Genomic DNA, 16807 nt, shown 5'->3' with positions numbered 1-16807 from the left:
TTTATAGATCTGAATGTTAATGATAGAAAGGCTCTGAAATTGTAACACTGGGAGACCCTATCACGATCCTGGGATAGGCGAGGCAAGGACTGAGGCAAGACCAGAAGTGTAAAGTGTGTAAGGGAAGAGAACTGCTTAACAACTAAATGAACAGCCAGGAGCTTCTGCCTGTCAAGAGAGTGTTGAGACTGGGAGAAGGGAGGCTGCAGATATCTGGGAGATGTCTGTAGGGCATGCACAGGATTTGAATTTATGATGCAGTAAAACAAAACAAACAAAAAAACTAGAAAAGTTTAAGACAAAGAACAAGATTTTGTACACAAAAGCAGTTATCCATAAGGCATGGGTTTAAAAGGCCTTTTATTCACTGGGAATCTTTGAAGTTGTGGGATGGCAGGAATGTGGGCCAATTGGAACTCTTAAACACTATCGAGACACAGTGCCACTTTGCTAAACTTAGCATTCTAAAGAATCAGATGTTATTATCTAAGGATGTATACCAGAGTGTTCACGGTAGCCTTGCTCAAGTCTAGTGGTCCAACCTTAGAAACCACCCAAACTAAGGTAATAGTGAAAAGAGAGAACCATATAATCACAGAACGTTAGTAACAGTTAATAAATTTCAATTCAGTTTAACATTAGATCAGTGTGGATTTTGTGCTGAATGCCAGGCATAGCAGGCAGACAGGGACACAGAACCAGGCATAAGTCATCCTCAAGAGTCAGGCCTGTCCGTGTCTCGGGGGAGGCTGGAAGCTGAGAAGGTGGCAGAGAGGGTGCTCCAGGAACACTAGTTCTTGATTTCTGTTGATCTGGATGCTAATATAGAACTATAGATTTTTTTTTTCCTTTTTGACAAGTCATTGGGACTTATAATTTATGTATTTTGATGTATATTTTATTTCAATGCAGCATTAGTGGAAATCTGGCTGTGGTGGCATTGGCCTGGTAGGTCTTTAGACATATCTTCATATTTAATTTATCTTTTCAAGTTTTTCACATCACATGTCTAGCATGGTATCATCATACAGTAGGGGTGTGTGTGTGTGTGTGTGTGTGTATGTGTATGCATGTATACATGCACTGCATGTGTGCATATGAAGACCAGAAGAGGATATGAGGAATTTTCCTCTGTCATTCTGTACCTCATTTCTTGAGACAGGTTTTCTCATTGTACCTTGGGCTTGCTATTTTGGCTAAGCTGGCTAGCCAGAGAGCCTGCAGGATCTACTTGCCTCTGCCTTAATGTTAGGGTTACAGCACTGTGCTCATACCTGGCTTCCCAGGAACTGAGGATTTAAACTTAGGTAGTAGGTCCTTGTATTTTTAGAGCAATCCCTCTTCCCAGCTCTCCGATGGACCTGTCTGCACTGAGAGGAACATGTTCTCTTTTGTTCAGTGTGCCAGCCGTTGGTCAAATCTTGATGTTGAGCACCCACTACATTGTAGCTGTGGAATTTCCCATTCGGAAGTGAACCAGGCATGTCCCACCTGTGTCCTGTGGGCCACATGTATCCCCAAATAGCTATGAATGCAGCCCAACTAGATGACAGTGTCTTGTGGCAATGCCAGAAGGTTACACAATCGGATTCTGGTGACTGGCTGTGACCATGCAGGAGGTGCAATACTTTGTCTTTCTTAGATAGACATGCTGGTGTCTTGGATGAACTAAGGTTCTTCTGAATAGTGGGCAAAGCAATGACATAGACTGTTGGGGATCACTCGTCATGGCTTGCTTCTTAACTGATGAGCAAGGATAGATAAGTTTGTCTGTTTATACCCAATAATGTGTAGGTAAGCCTGCCTTTGTACAGAAAGTATGACTATAATGTGATACATTTTTATTCACACTCAAAGTTAGACAGAAGGTAAACATATAGTGTACTTATGGGGTGTCATGTAATATTTCAGCGCATATATGTTATGTAGTGCATAATTAGGCTAAACCTATCTGTCTTCTCAAACATTTTTTTTTAATGGTGAAAAACATCTAAAATCTTATTTCAGCGATTGGAACAACACAATCTGTTACTACTCTGTGCCACTCCTCCTCCCGTGGAATGGCATCACAGATTTCCCCTTCTGTTATCATGGACCAGCCTTCTCTCCCTCCCTGATGTTCTTCTCAGCTCTTGATAGTCCCGTTGTACTCTCAGTGCTGTGAGGATCAGCTTTCCTAGGTTCTGAGTATGAAGGAAGCACACAGTAATTGTCTTTCTATGCCTGGCTTGTTTCACCTCACAGAATCATCAGTTCTCTGTTGTTGCAGGTGTAAAATTTCATCCTTTAAAAAGTGGGTACGTAGTGTTTGTGTGCCAGTTATATAGTGTCATATTTTGGGGAAAAGAAGTTACTGAGAATATATATTACACTGGTATTTTTGTGAGTTCCTGGAAATTCTTACTATCTGTGAGTGAGTGATTGTTTTTCTGTGTGTTCTTTGAGAGTTTTACTGGCGTCTTCATTGTTTCCCTTTCAGAGCCAGGGCCATCATGTCTTGGCAGTATGCTCATGCCTGCCCAGGAGACCGCCTGGGACGAGCTTATCCGCACTGGCCAGATGACACCATTTGGTACCCCAGCCCCTCAGAAACAGGAGAAAAAGCCTAGAAAAATAATGCTCAACGAAGCATCAGGCTTTGAAAAATATTTGGCAGACCAAGCACAACTTTCTTTTGAAAGGAAGAAACAAGCTACTAATAAAAGAACAGCTAAAAAAGCTGTGGCTGTGTCTGAGTCAAGCCGAGGACCAGATGAAACCAAGCCAGACCAGAGAAGCCAAGTGCTCTCTCAAACAGATAAGCGCCTGAAGAAGCACATCAGGAAGCTCCAGAAGAGGGCGCTGCAGTTCCAGGGGAAAGTGGGATTGTCAAGGGGGAAGAAACCTCTGGAGCCTGAGGTGAGGCCAGAGGCAGAGGGAGACACTGAGGGTGAGGAGTCTGGGTCCTCTCCCACCAATGGGGAGGAGGAGGAAGAACAAGAGGAGGAGGAAGGGGTAGCCAACCTGTCTTCTGATGACGTTAGCTATGAACTAAAGCCTCTCCGGAAGGGGCAAAAATACAAGAAAGTCCCAGTGCAGGAGATCGACGATGACTTCTTTCCAAGTTCTGAGGAGGAAGATGAAGCTATGGAAGGAAGAGGAGGAGGCCGGAAGGTAGCCAGGCACCAAGACGATGGAGATGAGGATTATTATAAGCAGCGGTTAAGGTTAGTGTTTGGGGCCTCTGCTGCTTACCAGGAGTGAGGAGGCCACCCTAAAGATCTTAGCATTTTTAGAGCCCTATTGTACTAGACACCCAGCTGTGCAGAAGCTAGGCTTGCTGCCTTAGCCCACAAGAACCTGGGCATGAAGCCCTTAGTGAAGCTGGCCCTAAAGGTTTCAGTCTCATTCTAATTTAGAGGCAAGTCTGGGATGAGGAGCAGAGGGGAAGGCTGGGCAAGAGCTGAGAGGACTAACAGTAGCTTCATGTTCGACTCAGCTATTGTCCTGCAACAAGTGTCAAGAAGGAAAATGTGCTGCTCTACCTTGGGTTTTTTCCTTATGAGGTAGGATATTCACTTTAGAGAAGTTTCCTTTAGAAAAAAAGCTGAAACATATTTTGGCATATGAGAGAAGATGTTCTTTTTCAAATACGTCCAGCCTTGAGTTTGAGAGAACAGTTGTCTACAGAATTACAGACCACTGTAATGCTGACGGGACACTATGCACAACACACGTCCCCCTCACCACCATCTGCCATTGCTGACGCTGGGTTGGCTTTTACCCTCAGGACTTTGTCAGTGCTTGGTGTGAGCTGAGGGGGAGAAGAGCATCTGTAGAGTTACAGTCATCATCGCTGGGTGGTTTCTATGAGCCAGGAGAGCATTCCACACACCACAGGCACAGGGTTTCTGTAGAGGTCAGAGGAGAAAAGGAACCATGGCACTACTCAAATCTTTACTCTTGGGATGGCTTTGGTTAGTCCTCAACAGTGCTTTTATTCCTCAATGAGGGGGAAGCTAATTGATATTGTTTCTAGTAGAGTTCCATGCTCCTTCCTGTGAAAGTTGGCTTATTGGTTCTTAGTTCAGAGCTGCTGTAACCCTAGTCCAAGCTTCAAGTACATTGCATAACTTTTTCAGAATTTCTTAAAGGTAAATGAGACCCAGTGACACTGCCACTGTAGTAGCTCCTTGTGGCAGTGCGTGGATAGGGAGGGGCCTGTGCTGGTCGCTGACCACTGCAGCCTGTTAGTGTGCACACCTATAGTTGTAGTGTTGAGAAATACTGCTCAGTACTGACAGTAGTGTCAGTCTTTACTGTAGAAAATTAATAAAGATGTTAATCATAGCATATTGATTATAAATGGAGCAATATATCGTCTTCTCATTAAACTGGGTCAATATTAAATGTATTTTAAACATAGCAATTTATTTTGATTGAATTTTAAATATGGGTACGGTTTAATTTCATGGCAATAAGTTTTTTTTAATAATGTTAAGATTGTAAAACAATTTATTATTTCCAAAGCCATATCATAATCCATTTTTTTTGCTAAAGTTATAGTAAAATCTCAAATGAATTTCAGAAATATCAATAATTCTTAATTGCCACCAAAATATGATAGCTCTTAAAATTTTATAGCTAGTTATTAAGGTTGCTAAGCGGCAGATATACACATTGAAATGTTTATATTACATCTCCTTTGGTGCGCTTTCGATGGGGGGATGTTAAAAGAAAATAAAATGCTAAGGATTGAGAGGCATATTAATGTTTGGAGTTTGTCATTCATCGATTCTGTTGTGCACTGTTCATCTGTACAGATAGCTGGAACTGTAGTAGTAGCTCTTAGACTAAACAACTCAGGGCTGATGGTCACAGAATGACTAGGATCAGCAGAATAAACCCATAGTTTCCAATGTAGAAAATAGAATTTTTAATTGTTAAGGATTTGGCATACCTCTCTAGAATTGGCAGCTGTAGTTGAAACCCTCTGTCTTCTGATAGGTCTACACTCTCAGCTCAGTCTTGGATGTAAACTGTGTGGCGTTGGCTCTTCGTGTGCATTTCTTATCCTTTTATACACTCAGATCCTCAGCTGGGGCCCAGGAGCTGCTGTAGGTCAAATCTCTGAATATTCTTAAGCAGGAGCTATGCTTAGAAACTGATGTGTGTGGGCTCTTGTTTGTGCTGGAGGTACACAGGTATCCATTAAGATTGACTTTCTTAACATAATGCTCATGCTCCAGAAGTCTTCATGCTAAATAGATTTTCTGGAACTGATAACCTTTTCCCAGCATGCTGGTCAAGTCACCTGTACCTGTGCCTGATTCTTGCTACCTGGGTGATATGTGCTCATTTCCCAGTTGTGATGAGAGGGCAGCTCTGTAGCTTGGTCTTTGCTTCCACATATCTGTGCCTGTCTGTATCCTGTGATGGGCTTAGAGGCTAGTAGACATGAAGAGATGCAGAACCTTAGTGTACAGGGAACTGTGAATGCGGATGAGGTGTGGAGGAGACTCTAGAGGAAGTTCATCCTGGTGCAGGGCCTTGTCTACTCACTAACGTTGCTGGGCTCCTTGTGGTCCATATTAACTTCGCCTCAGATCCTCTGCTGTGTCATGGGAAAGAGAACATTTTATGACAGTGGCAGGGACATGCAGCTCAGCACTACTCCCTTCAGAGACCTTGCTCAGTTAAGCCAGACCCTGATGACACCATAGAAAAACACCCGAGGACAAGTCAGTGAAGCAGAGTGAACGTGTAGAGTACAGACGAGGGATACACACTTCAGATTTCAGCACCGCCGGACAGATATTTGGCAGGGCATACATACCTGAGACATGGCTTTGGGCTTCTCAACAGAGAGAGGCGTACAGATGTCCGCGGCAGTAAATATTAAATGGAATCCGGCTTATCTCCTTATTGGCCCCCTGTGGTCTCACTCCATGGGTGTCACTTTTAGTTTGGAGCCGTGTGCATGCTTGTCATTCGGTCCACAAGTTACACTCTAAATTACATTGCTCAAAGGATACAACTTGTAAGGATTAAAGATTAAGCAGTTTAAAAATTAAGCAAAATGCATGAATTAGTTTGTAAAGAGTTTCCATTTGTAAATGAAAGTGCACAGTGGTTTTATGAGGTATGAGTGTGATAGAAGTACTAATAACAGTCAAATCAAGGCTGCATCCCCTTAGGCCCTGAGCACGCATGGCTTGTTTGTTGTTTTTAGCACCCTGTTCGCTCCTTTGGGAAACCTAGAGTTCTCTCCGTAGGTACTCTTGGTTTTGTCAGTGCTCAGACCCTGGGAGGGGTGGTCTGCTTTCCAGGAGACCCAGGCCTTTTGGGGGGCTGGGGAAAAAAAAAACAGCATCCCTCAGTGATCTGTCCTAGCCCCAGAGGGTGAGTAAGGGGACATCAGCAGTTTTCCTGCCAGCTATTCACCTGAGATGGTAAAATGGAAATGTCCTGGGCTCGGGCCTTCTTCCCCAGCAGTAGTTAGCACTGCTCAGATCAGTCGAAGGACATGGAGGAAGTTCATTTCCAAAGACTTTTGTTGTTGCTTCTTGTTGGCAGCAGGAAGTTAGCATTTAGCTTTAATTCATACCTAGAAGCTTTACTTTTGGTTCCAGCCAGCTATAATTTAAGTTGCTGAATGAACTGCCTGTACATCTGTAGTAAGAATTAGGCACTGGAGCAGAATTTAGCACAGACTGGTCTCTGACCCTGGGAGTAACTGTACAAGTCTATCCTGGAAATCCCACCCAGAAGCTTGTCTGAGCATCCTGTGGTGCTGTCTGTGTGGAAACAGCCAAGATTATATGTCCATTACTGTTTCTCTTCCGAGACCATACATAGCTTTTGGATGATTTGGTTTCTCCAAAAGCTTTCCATGTGCGCCTTGATAATTGTGTATGAGAGGGCCCGGGGTAGAGTTGAGTCTCAGCCTTTGATGCCATTGGAAAAAAGTGGTAATGTTGGGGCTTGGGGTGCAATGTTTCTCTATTCTTCTCTGAAACCGTGTGGAGTTGCTTTTGAGATAATCCTTGTCCAGTCGTCATTGCTGGGGGTTCAGCCAGAAGTTGGATCCAGTTGATCCTTGTGCTTGGCATACAGGCTTTTTCCATCTTCCTCCACTTGTTGTAATTGTAAATTTATAGCAATATCAATATGGGAAACATCTTTACATATTTTTCTTTATTATTCCCGACTTTGAGTTTATACACACCTGTTTTGCCTTGTTATGTTATAATGGCGCTCACAAATGTGTTACAGTCAACTTGCTCATGGTCTCAAAGGCTTGAAGTTGTGAAATGTTGGAAATGTTGCCTTCCATTGAGGTTTGGTGGAAAGTACAGTGTCCATGTGTGACCACAAGGTGGTGCCAAAAAGCAGCACACAGCTGCCGCTATGATGGCTAAGAAACCAAACAGAAACCTGGAGTCTGGGAGGTGGAAGTGGGTTAAGGAGATGGCTTCTTAAACTTTGATCGCTGTCAGCAAAAGAAATAGCTCATACCTCAAAAGACAGCAGGGGTGGTTTATTTTGGAGTCAAATATGAGAGATTTTGGCCCAGAAACACAGATTTAACTCAATTGTACTTTCTTGTGATTTAAAATTTTTATCTTTTTGTGCCCTGTTTTTACTTTTATGTGACTAGACTGGAAGTGGCTGATAAAGGCTTCATTCATTGTGTAACTGTTACAGCGCGTCTTCAGTTGTCTCAGGCAACTAGAAGCTAATGCTCCCCTTTGCCCTCCCGTCCTCTGGAGCACCGGCTGGGCTTCTGCAGTCTGGCAGAGTTGGATCATACTGTGGAGATTTGGCTTGTGTACAAGGCCATCTCTGAGGAGGAACAGGTTGTCCTTGTGCTGCCAAGGGTCAGACCCTGAAAGGGTTCAAGCTTTTGGTGGGATGGCAGTCTGAGTGACTGTACTCCTCATCGTCTGTCCCTCTCTTGGCTGAGTTACTGACTTGGGAAGCGGAGCCTGTGAGTGGGACAGCAGCAGCTCGGTCGGCAGCAGAGGACTCACAACACTGTCTCCAAGATGGATTCTCTGCTCACTGGGGGAAGGAGGTGTCAGTTCCACCCTGCCCGAGGTCCAGCTCCTCCTGAAGACAGCTCCAGCCATTGTGCTGTGGAGCCTTTTTCTCCTTTTGCCAGCATCCAGTGTAGGATGGATTGTTTCTGTTCCTCTGCTGGATCCTTGTTTGGACAGAGTAGACATTCAGCAGCTTTAGAATGTACATGCTTAAGCAAAAGCCAAATTGATTTATTTGTACTTTTTTAGAGGCCCTAATAATTTGATTTCTGAAAATATAAATAATATAATAAAATGAATATTTAATCTAGCTATGGTCCAGAAACCTAAATACAACAATGTGAAAATTGTTTTTAACGTGTTTCTAGGAGCTTAATTCTTTATCAAGGAAATAAGCCATTTTTTTTTTTTTACGTTCTTCTTAGGAATCTAGATTTTAAAGAGGAAAGAAAGTTGTTTCCCCTCCCCCCCCAGCATGTTTTCCTAGAGAGCATGCTGGCTTTGAAATGACAAAACCAAGACACAAATGAAGACTAATTCTGCTTCCTGCTCTGTGCACACCTTTTATTCTCGGCTCAGGGCATAATTGTCTGCATCAGTCTTAATTTACTCTGTGAGATCTGGACTCCTAACTGAGGGTATTTAATCTGCTCAGATGTGCCAATTAAGTCCACCCAGATAGACCATAAAAAGGGAGATAAGAAAAGTAAAACACTGAGCATCTCAATTTAGCAAATGAGACTAATCTGCAAGGGATTCTTAGCTGTCTGAAGCAGAAAACCTATTGCAGGGTACAAATGCAGTGGTGTTCGATACACAGCTTGGTGTCTGGGTACACTTCTAAAAATCAGACGGTTCTCACTGTGCTGCTGTTGGAGAGTCTCTGTCATGGAAATTGCAATGGACGAGAACGATCTTGAGTTTGAAATTTCACTGTTAGCAGTGATTTGACTGTATAGTGTATGTTTTCCCCGTTTCCAGTCTTAAATAGTGCTGGGTCCAGGGATCGTTGCAGTTGTAAAGACAGTGGAGAGACCAGGGCAGTGAGGACAGTGGAGTTTGGGAGGGGCATGCTCATGTTTGACTCAGTTCCCGTTACTAGGCATACTTTGTCCTGTTAGTGGGTTGGTGTGGGCAGTTGTGTCCATCGATTTGTCTGGTGTTAAGTGTGTCTCTCGGGATGGTTCAGCTCAGATCATCTGTAGTCAGAACTGCCAAGCAGCTGTTCTGTGACTTGGGAGAGTCTGTAGGTGTCAGGTGTCAGTGGGTTGTAACTTTCCTTATGTAAGGTGGGGGTGGAGTCATGTTGTTGCAGGGAAGCAATCCGTAGCATTGCTGATTTTCTCATAATAAACTTTATTATAAAATCCTGTAAAAATGTTCACACATAAATTAACCATGCCCAAAGTCTGTATGTCTAATTATACAGAAGGCCACTGCATACTGCTGATGTTATGGCAGAAGTTGACGGTGTAAAATTTGGCCTTCCCTCATTATAAAGGTCATCACCGATCCTTTGGCTAGCAGTTTGGACAACATCCACTGAGAGACACTGTAACATAACAAGAAGGGGGATCCTGGGGAGCCTGCCAGACTGGGCTGGTGTCACATGTACCTCTCCATTGCCCCCAGCTTGTCCCTCTCTGGGGAAAAGTCAAATGTCCATCCTGTTAAAGGAGTTAATAAATGTGAACTGTCTAGGTTAGTGCCTGGAAGAGTGACACCAGTGACTTCAGCCACTGCTACTCATCAGCGTCTGACTCTAAATTTAAAAATATAGAAGTATTCATATATGATGAACATGTGATCTCAAAGTTTGTCCGGGGGCTAATGACCTTAGTTTAGTTCCTAGAAGTGAAAAGCTTTGTGTGACGTTGCACATCTGTGGTCTAGCACAGTGAGATGGGAAGTAGGACAGGAGAAGCTCCTGGAAGCTCACAGGCTGGATAGCCTGGGGTATGCTACCTGCACACTGGCATAAACCAGGAGCAAGTCATTGCTGAAGTTGAAGGAGAGAACCAACTCCTGGAAGTTGTTTGTACTTCGCCCCCGGGGACAAACCGACCCGATCACTGCCAACATAAACCAACAGAAAATGTGTCCAAGGCAAGCCAGCTCTCACGTCTGAGGTGGAAGACATAGGCCATGAAATTAGAGCGTCAGACATGCAACTGGTAGCCGTGAGATGTTTCATCTATAAAACAGGAACGGGAATTGTACCCTGCCACAGGTGGCAAGACTACAACAGACAAGACCACAGGCACAAGCCTCTAACTGTGGGCTGGCTGTCCTTAGTCCTCATGCCACAAACAGAAGCTGAGGGCAGATTCTGACAAACTAGGAAGAACCTTGAGAAGAGGTCTGTGAAGAGCTGTGAAGACATTGCAGATACTGTACACATGTGATGTACAAGTAAAAGGCAGCTCAACATTGCGGCTAGTGTGTGTGCATAAGTATTACCTGTCACAGGCTTAGTTTTATTGCAGTTATGCTTTCTGTAGTATTTGCATTTTTTTCTTAGATATGAGCACCTTTGTTAGTGGTTATTTCTCTTTTTGCAAACACTAGGGGGCACCAGACCCCTACCAGGTAGGTCAAGGTTATATCCGTGAGTCCCCAAAGTGCTGCTCTAAAGGATCTTTTTTTGAGGCTCTTATGTGGTCTTCCATGGCTTGCTTTCTAGACCCCTTGCTATCTTTGATACAGGATGTCATATCTGCAATGCCTTATCCATCTTGACAGGCTGAGATGGGGTGGAGCAGCCATCCATGCTCAAGGGAGGTTGGGCAGTGGTGGGTTTACTTCTAACTGGTCCAGGTGTATATTGTGTAGTTTTTGTTGTTTGTTTACTTATTCTTGAAAATTTCCCCCTTTTTAGAGACAGTGTCATGTAGACCAGACTGGCCTCAAACTGTGTGCTTGATACACCATGAACTCCTGATCCTCCCTGCTCTACTTCCTCAGTGCTGGGACGATGGTCTGCACTGTGACCCTAGCTGCAGTAGACACTTTGAATGTTTATTTGTTATTTATGTGGAAACTACAGTTAACTAATATTTCTTGATTTTCCTTTTATTTTTTTTTTTTAATTAAAAATGGGCTGGAGAGATGACCTAGAAGAGTAGTTGCTAATCTTCCAGAGGACCTGGATTCAGTTCCCAGCATCTGCAGGGGGTTAGTTGTATAGTTGTTTAGAACTCTAGTTCTAGGAAGTCCAACACCCTCTTGGCCTCTGTGAGGGTAAGGCTTGGAAGTGTTACAGACAGTAGGCAAAATACCTATTCACACAAAAGAAAAGTAAATAAAGGTTTATAAATTAAAAACTTAAAAGGTTTGTTTTATGCATATGAGTGTTTTTTTGGCTGAATAAATATATGCACACCACCTATGTTTCTGGTGTCAGTGAGTGTCAGAATGGGGTGCAATCCCCTGGAACTGGAGTTGCAGATGACTCTGAACTTCAGTGGGTTCTGGAAACTGAACTCAGATCACCTGTAAGAGCAACAAGTGCTCTTAACTGTTGAGCCATCTCTCCAGCCTTGACTTTACATGTTTTGGTAAAGATAAATTTGAGAATTAGCAGATGCTATGCAATACATATATAGTGTCTTTCTATGCTATATTTACAGTATCTCATCTGGTCTTTGTAGCAGAACATGGTGGGGCTCTTTGTATGGTTGAGGACATAAATATGACAGTGAGGAATGATATTTTCTGGAGTGTAAGCCCCTCCTCTTCCCAGTTAGAGTCTCTGAAGTAGCTCTCTGTCTGCATCTGGCTCTCTCAGTGTTCAGTTTGCTTGCGGCTGCAACAGTTAGGAGGACAGCATAAAGGAAAACATAAGGATGAGCTCATTCAAAGCATCATTTCCGTCCTAGTGATACATGGGTTAGAAGTAGCAACTCTGCTCCCAGCCCAAGAAGGGCTCTTTTCTAAGTTGTGGAGTACTTACCCATCCTTTTCAATTGATCCTGGACAAGCTTGGAACCAAAACTGGGGTCCCTGGTTCCTACTGTAGGATACAGAAACCCGCTGGTCTGAACCAAGTAGATGCTTTGGGAAAAATTGAGCTCAGTTTTGAAAATAAGAACATTTTGTTTTATGTATTTTGTTTTTAATTGTTCAAAGTGATGAGCTTTCCTTTATCTCTTTTAAAATTGCTGTTATTCTAAAATTCTAAGAATTTCTCTGACATTGTAGCTAGCTACCCTCTTCTGTGGATCAACCTTTGTCCCAGACTGTAATAATGCTTATTAGTAGGCAAAGTAAGGTATGGGGCTTTAGGGTCAGGTGTGTGGGAGTAAGAAAGCAAGCAAGAGACAATTTCTAAATGAGGTAGAACAGGAAGTTTCTAGAAACATTTCTGAATAACCCCCTTATGTCATTTTCAAAACAGCATCTGTCCTTCTCGTCCCAAGTCCAGTTCTGAACATTGTTTATTTCTCAGCATTTACTTAGTGTCTGTGTGAGCTCTAGGGCATCATGTCAGTCTCTGGCCTCTGGCCCCCTCTAGATTGGGAGACAGATAAGGATCTCAGGGTATGTAGACAGGCACTGTGCACAAGACCCTACCCTAGTGTACCTAGGATGCCATAGGATTAGGATGGCACTTGGTAGACCAGATACCTAACTCTATTTGGTCATGAACAGCTTCCTCTACGGCAAGGAGCATGGTATGTGAAGGGTCTGCCAAGTGTGAAAATATACATGTTTGGAGGATGTAGGCTGAGGACTGGATATTTCAGTTGAAGAGAATCAAAGTCATGTAACAAGGCATGGCATAACGCGCCCAGCTGTGTTTTTCCATTTATGTAATTCAACTTTCCCTGGAATGCTAGGAATTCTAAAACAAACTAAGAGTAAATGGTGGCATTTAGCTTGCAGTATGCACTTAAGCTTTCATTGACAGAGCACCCCAGTAGCTTACATGGACCTTGGTGCAGTTCAGCTGGTTATTCGGGGTCTGGGTTGCTTCTCACAGACATTATTGCAGCATCAGCCCCAGATCCCACAGCCTGGGCCAGAGTCTCATTCCTGCAGGCATGTAGGGAAGCCAAGGAGTGTTTTCTGTGCCTGTATCTGATGAGAATTTAAGTTTATGTTTCTCGCTGGCTTCCCCTGTAAGTGGCTGCCAGTGGAGTCAGCAGCAGGCTGAATGCAGCAGTTGTATGAGGAGGTAGAAGCTCTGCCAGGGAACACCAGGCACTTTAGCTTTATGTGGCTGCAGCTGTGACTATTACATGTGTGATTTTTTTAAATGAGAGGATGAAGGACATGAAAAAGTTATTCTTTTCTGAAAAAAGTAAATGTTGGACCATTTACTGCCACCAGCCATTTTTTTAGTAATTCTGCATGTGCCTTTCGTTACATATAAAAGTCAGCTGTAATTCAGACCATATACACATTTATGGCCAAATTTTTATTTCTGTCTTTGGTGCTGGTGATTGAATCTAGAGGCGTGTACATTCTAAGAACGTGCCCTGCCATAGAGACACCTTCCTAGTCCATAGCAATGGTTATCTTGTAAAAATTTAGACACTTAGCAGGTGTTTTCTGAAGGCAAAGTATTCTTGTTTGGTCATATCATTGGTAATAATTCACTGTTTGATCAAGTGTTGTAGTTTTCACTGACATACATTCATTCCTTCTAGTAGTTCTGTGAAATCTTTGAGAGCCATTGCATTATTGCACATAGATGGTATGGAAATAATATTGCCTCTGCTTCCCCTCTGTAAACTGGTAGTTTAAGGTGGTAGTTCCCTTTACAGAGGGATGGCGATGTCAACAAGTATGCACAATCACACACAAGTCTGTCTTAGTTAAGCACTTAGATGACCCAGTGAAGCAGGTGTCACTGATTTTTCCAACGCTCTTTGGGGACACTTAGTTGCAAGGTTAAGTTTCTTGCTGAGGGTTAAGGGTGCCTGTCATGGTTAGTTCTGTAATGTTCTCTGGAGGTTCATGTATTTTGCAGCAATAGCAGTGTTCAGTGGGGTTTTGGGGGAAGTGACTCTGGCCTCATGCATACATCAACCCATCGGTGGTCATATTTGATGGGTTATTGGGAGGTTGGACGTAATGGAAGGGAATATGCTGTACCTGTCCTTTCCTATCTTTCTCTGCTTCCCGGCTATCTTCACCAGGAGATGAGCATTTTGGCCCCTCCTCATGCTCCTTAACACTATACCTTCCCCAGAAAACAGTGGGGCCAGGTGACCATGATATGAACTCTGAAGTCAAAAAAGTCTCTCTCTTTTAAGTTAACTTTCTCAGGTACTTTTGATATAGTGACAGAAAGGTTGACTCACATAGCTAGTACATGTAGCAGGGTTTGCTTCTAGCCAGTCTGTACCCAGACTTCTCTTTCCTCCTGTGTAGGATATTTATTTAGCCCCTTCATACCTGCTGGCTAACAGATTGCTCAGCCTGCTATGCTGTAGGCCAAGCTGGATCCTAGAGGTCATGTTGAAAAGAGCAATCTCAAGAAAATGCTGGGACTGGTGGAATGGCTCAGGAGGTAAAAATGCTTGTGGCAGCCAGACCATCTGTGTTTGACCCTGGAACCCATGTAGGGGTAGAAGGAGAGAACCCACTAGTGGACATTTTCTACCTCCACGTGCAAACCATGGTACGTGTGGATCTAACAGTTATAAATCACCACCAACAGAACGGTTCTTGGCAGATCTTTGGGTGGAGAAGCCACTGTTTTGCTGTTTTTTATTTTTCTTGGAAGAACTGGTGCGGAGCCCAGACCCCGGCTCACATGTCAGACATGCACTTTATTACCACACTACATCTTTTGGTATTTGGGTGGCTACAGCTCTCCTGAGTTTGCCGAGTCCTCCTTGGAGCCACTTCTTAGATGGTGAGCTGCAATCTACACAAAAAAAAATGTTGCTGTCTATAGCTCCACCCACATGTACATGAGGTTGTATTTTAGATTCTTCTGGGATGATTTGTCTTCACAGTGGTTTGGTTGCTTGACTGAAATGATTTAGCCCCACCACCTTTGCTCATTCTTTGGCCAAGCATTAAATGTTGTCATCTTTCTTTATGAAGCGGAAAGCTCTGGGATGTAATCATTTCTGTGGTGACTTATGTGGTTTCCTAGGTGCTGGGTTCTGTGGCAACAGGATGCCTGTGTATTTTAGGACAGAGAGAGGAAGGCAGAATGAGAAGATGCAGCCTTGTCAATGTAGGGTGATGTGGTGGGAAATTTAACAGCCACAAACACTGAGTGGTGGAGTCTAAGGAAACAGCTGTTACCCGTGAGTGAAAATGTATTGTGCTATGTGGAAAGACCATTGTTCATCTTGTGCCAAACTGCCAAAGCCAGTACCTTCGGAGATTTCTGTTTCCCTCCCTGCAAAAAATGCCAAACAAAGTCTCTTTAAGTGGCAGGGATAGCTTTTGTGATTCTTGGAGTGTCACGGGATTTGCTGAGTAGAGGTTTCTTACTTTATAGAAATCTGATGCTTAAGTTCTGATGCTCAGGGTTTGGGTGCCAAGGATTATCTTATTACCCGAAACTGTAGCCCATTTCAGATTTGTGCATCAGGAAAATGCCTACACCTTTCCTGACTGTTCTCTGGACAGCTTCTGCAATTCCAGGCTTTCTTGGCATTATTGATATGTGAAGCTAGGTAAGATTTTTACTAGAAGGTTGGGCTTCCCTAAGTCTGTCATCATGCCTTAAGCTTCTCTAGTTTCCTCATCTAAGAACTGAACTGCAGTCACCTTCACAATAGACAAGAAGGAAGAGTCATTGCGCTCTGGAGGAGGACGTGTGTGGTAGCATGCCTAGCAGCTTTGGGCTCCCCTTACAGGATACCAGCCGGAGGCCTCTGTAGTGGCCAGGAGTGTCTCTAAGCTTGTCAGAGTGGTCTAGGTGCATATGAAGGGAGCAGTTGTCCCTGTTGAGAACCACTGAGGCATACCATTGCACTGTAAGACATTTGAAAATAATGTGAGACTCAGCCGAACAGCAGGTTGTTGTGGTCACCCAGAGGACTCATTGATCAGGTGCATGGAGGTAAGTGTTCAGGAAGACAACTAGTAAAGGGGAGAAGAGCTGGTCTTCTGTTCCCTGGTGAACTGTTCCCACCACATTGCAGAGCAGTTTCCATCACCAGCTAGTGCTTCCTTACTAAGCACAAGTAAGTTTTAGGTACTTTGAAGAGCTGAATTTTGAAGGATGTGCTTGACCACCTGCTAGTGGCCTCCTGGATGGGCTGGTTGCCCATCTCTTGGGCCTGTGGCCTCTGCAGCTTTTGTGATGGGTTCTCCAGCCAGCATGTGCCTACCTCATCCTCTCACATTTTCTCAGCTTCCGAAGACATCCTGTGCTCCTCTTGCACAGTCATTAGAAGTTCAGAGCCTGTGTGTGCTGCTCTTGTCTTCCAGCTTCTGGTTAGAGACATTTATAAGTAGTCACACCTTAGCCCATTTCTACCATGTCGTAACATTAGAATGTCAGTTGTATACATGCTAAGAAAGTGATAATTCTTCTTTTAAATAATGGAATCCAAGGCTATTTACTTTGGTAATTGTTTTTCTTTGTTCACATCATCAGCTTTTATTACAGTTGGAGGAATGTAAAATTAGTCTAGTTAAATGGCTGTATCCTTCCTACAGCTGTGGTGTACTGCAGGGCCTTCACAGCTTGTTACTGTCTATAAAACAAATACAACGTCATGCTTCTGAAATAGCAGTGTTCATCTTTTCTTTAAATTTAAGTTTGTCTGTAACACATTCTTTCTAGATGGTGATTGTCAGGGCCTGGCACT

The 16807-nt window shown here is 43.5% G+C and overlaps 1 protein-coding gene across 1 annotated transcript in view; it reads left to right on the top strand.

The window, feature by feature from the left end:
* ERCC6 (ERCC excision repair 6, chromatin remodeling factor) overlaps positions 1 to 16807 on the top strand; it is a 68821-nt gene that overhangs the window by 10584 nt on the left and 41430 nt on the right. Inside the window, exon 5 of the mRNA XM_080926177.1 lies at positions 2480 to 3206. Within this exon, the coding sequence (XP_080782303.1) occupies positions 2480 to 3206 (727 nt within the window). The remainder of the gene's footprint in view (positions 1 to 2479; positions 3207 to 16807) is intronic.

This window comes from Micromys minutus, assembly GCF_963924665.1.
Source record: "Micromys minutus genome assembly, chromosome: 12".
NCBI lineage: Eukaryota > Metazoa > Chordata > Mammalia > Rodentia > Muridae > Micromys > Micromys minutus.
Note: the sequence above shows the minus strand (reverse complement) of the source record. Positions and strands in the feature narration are given on the sequence as shown.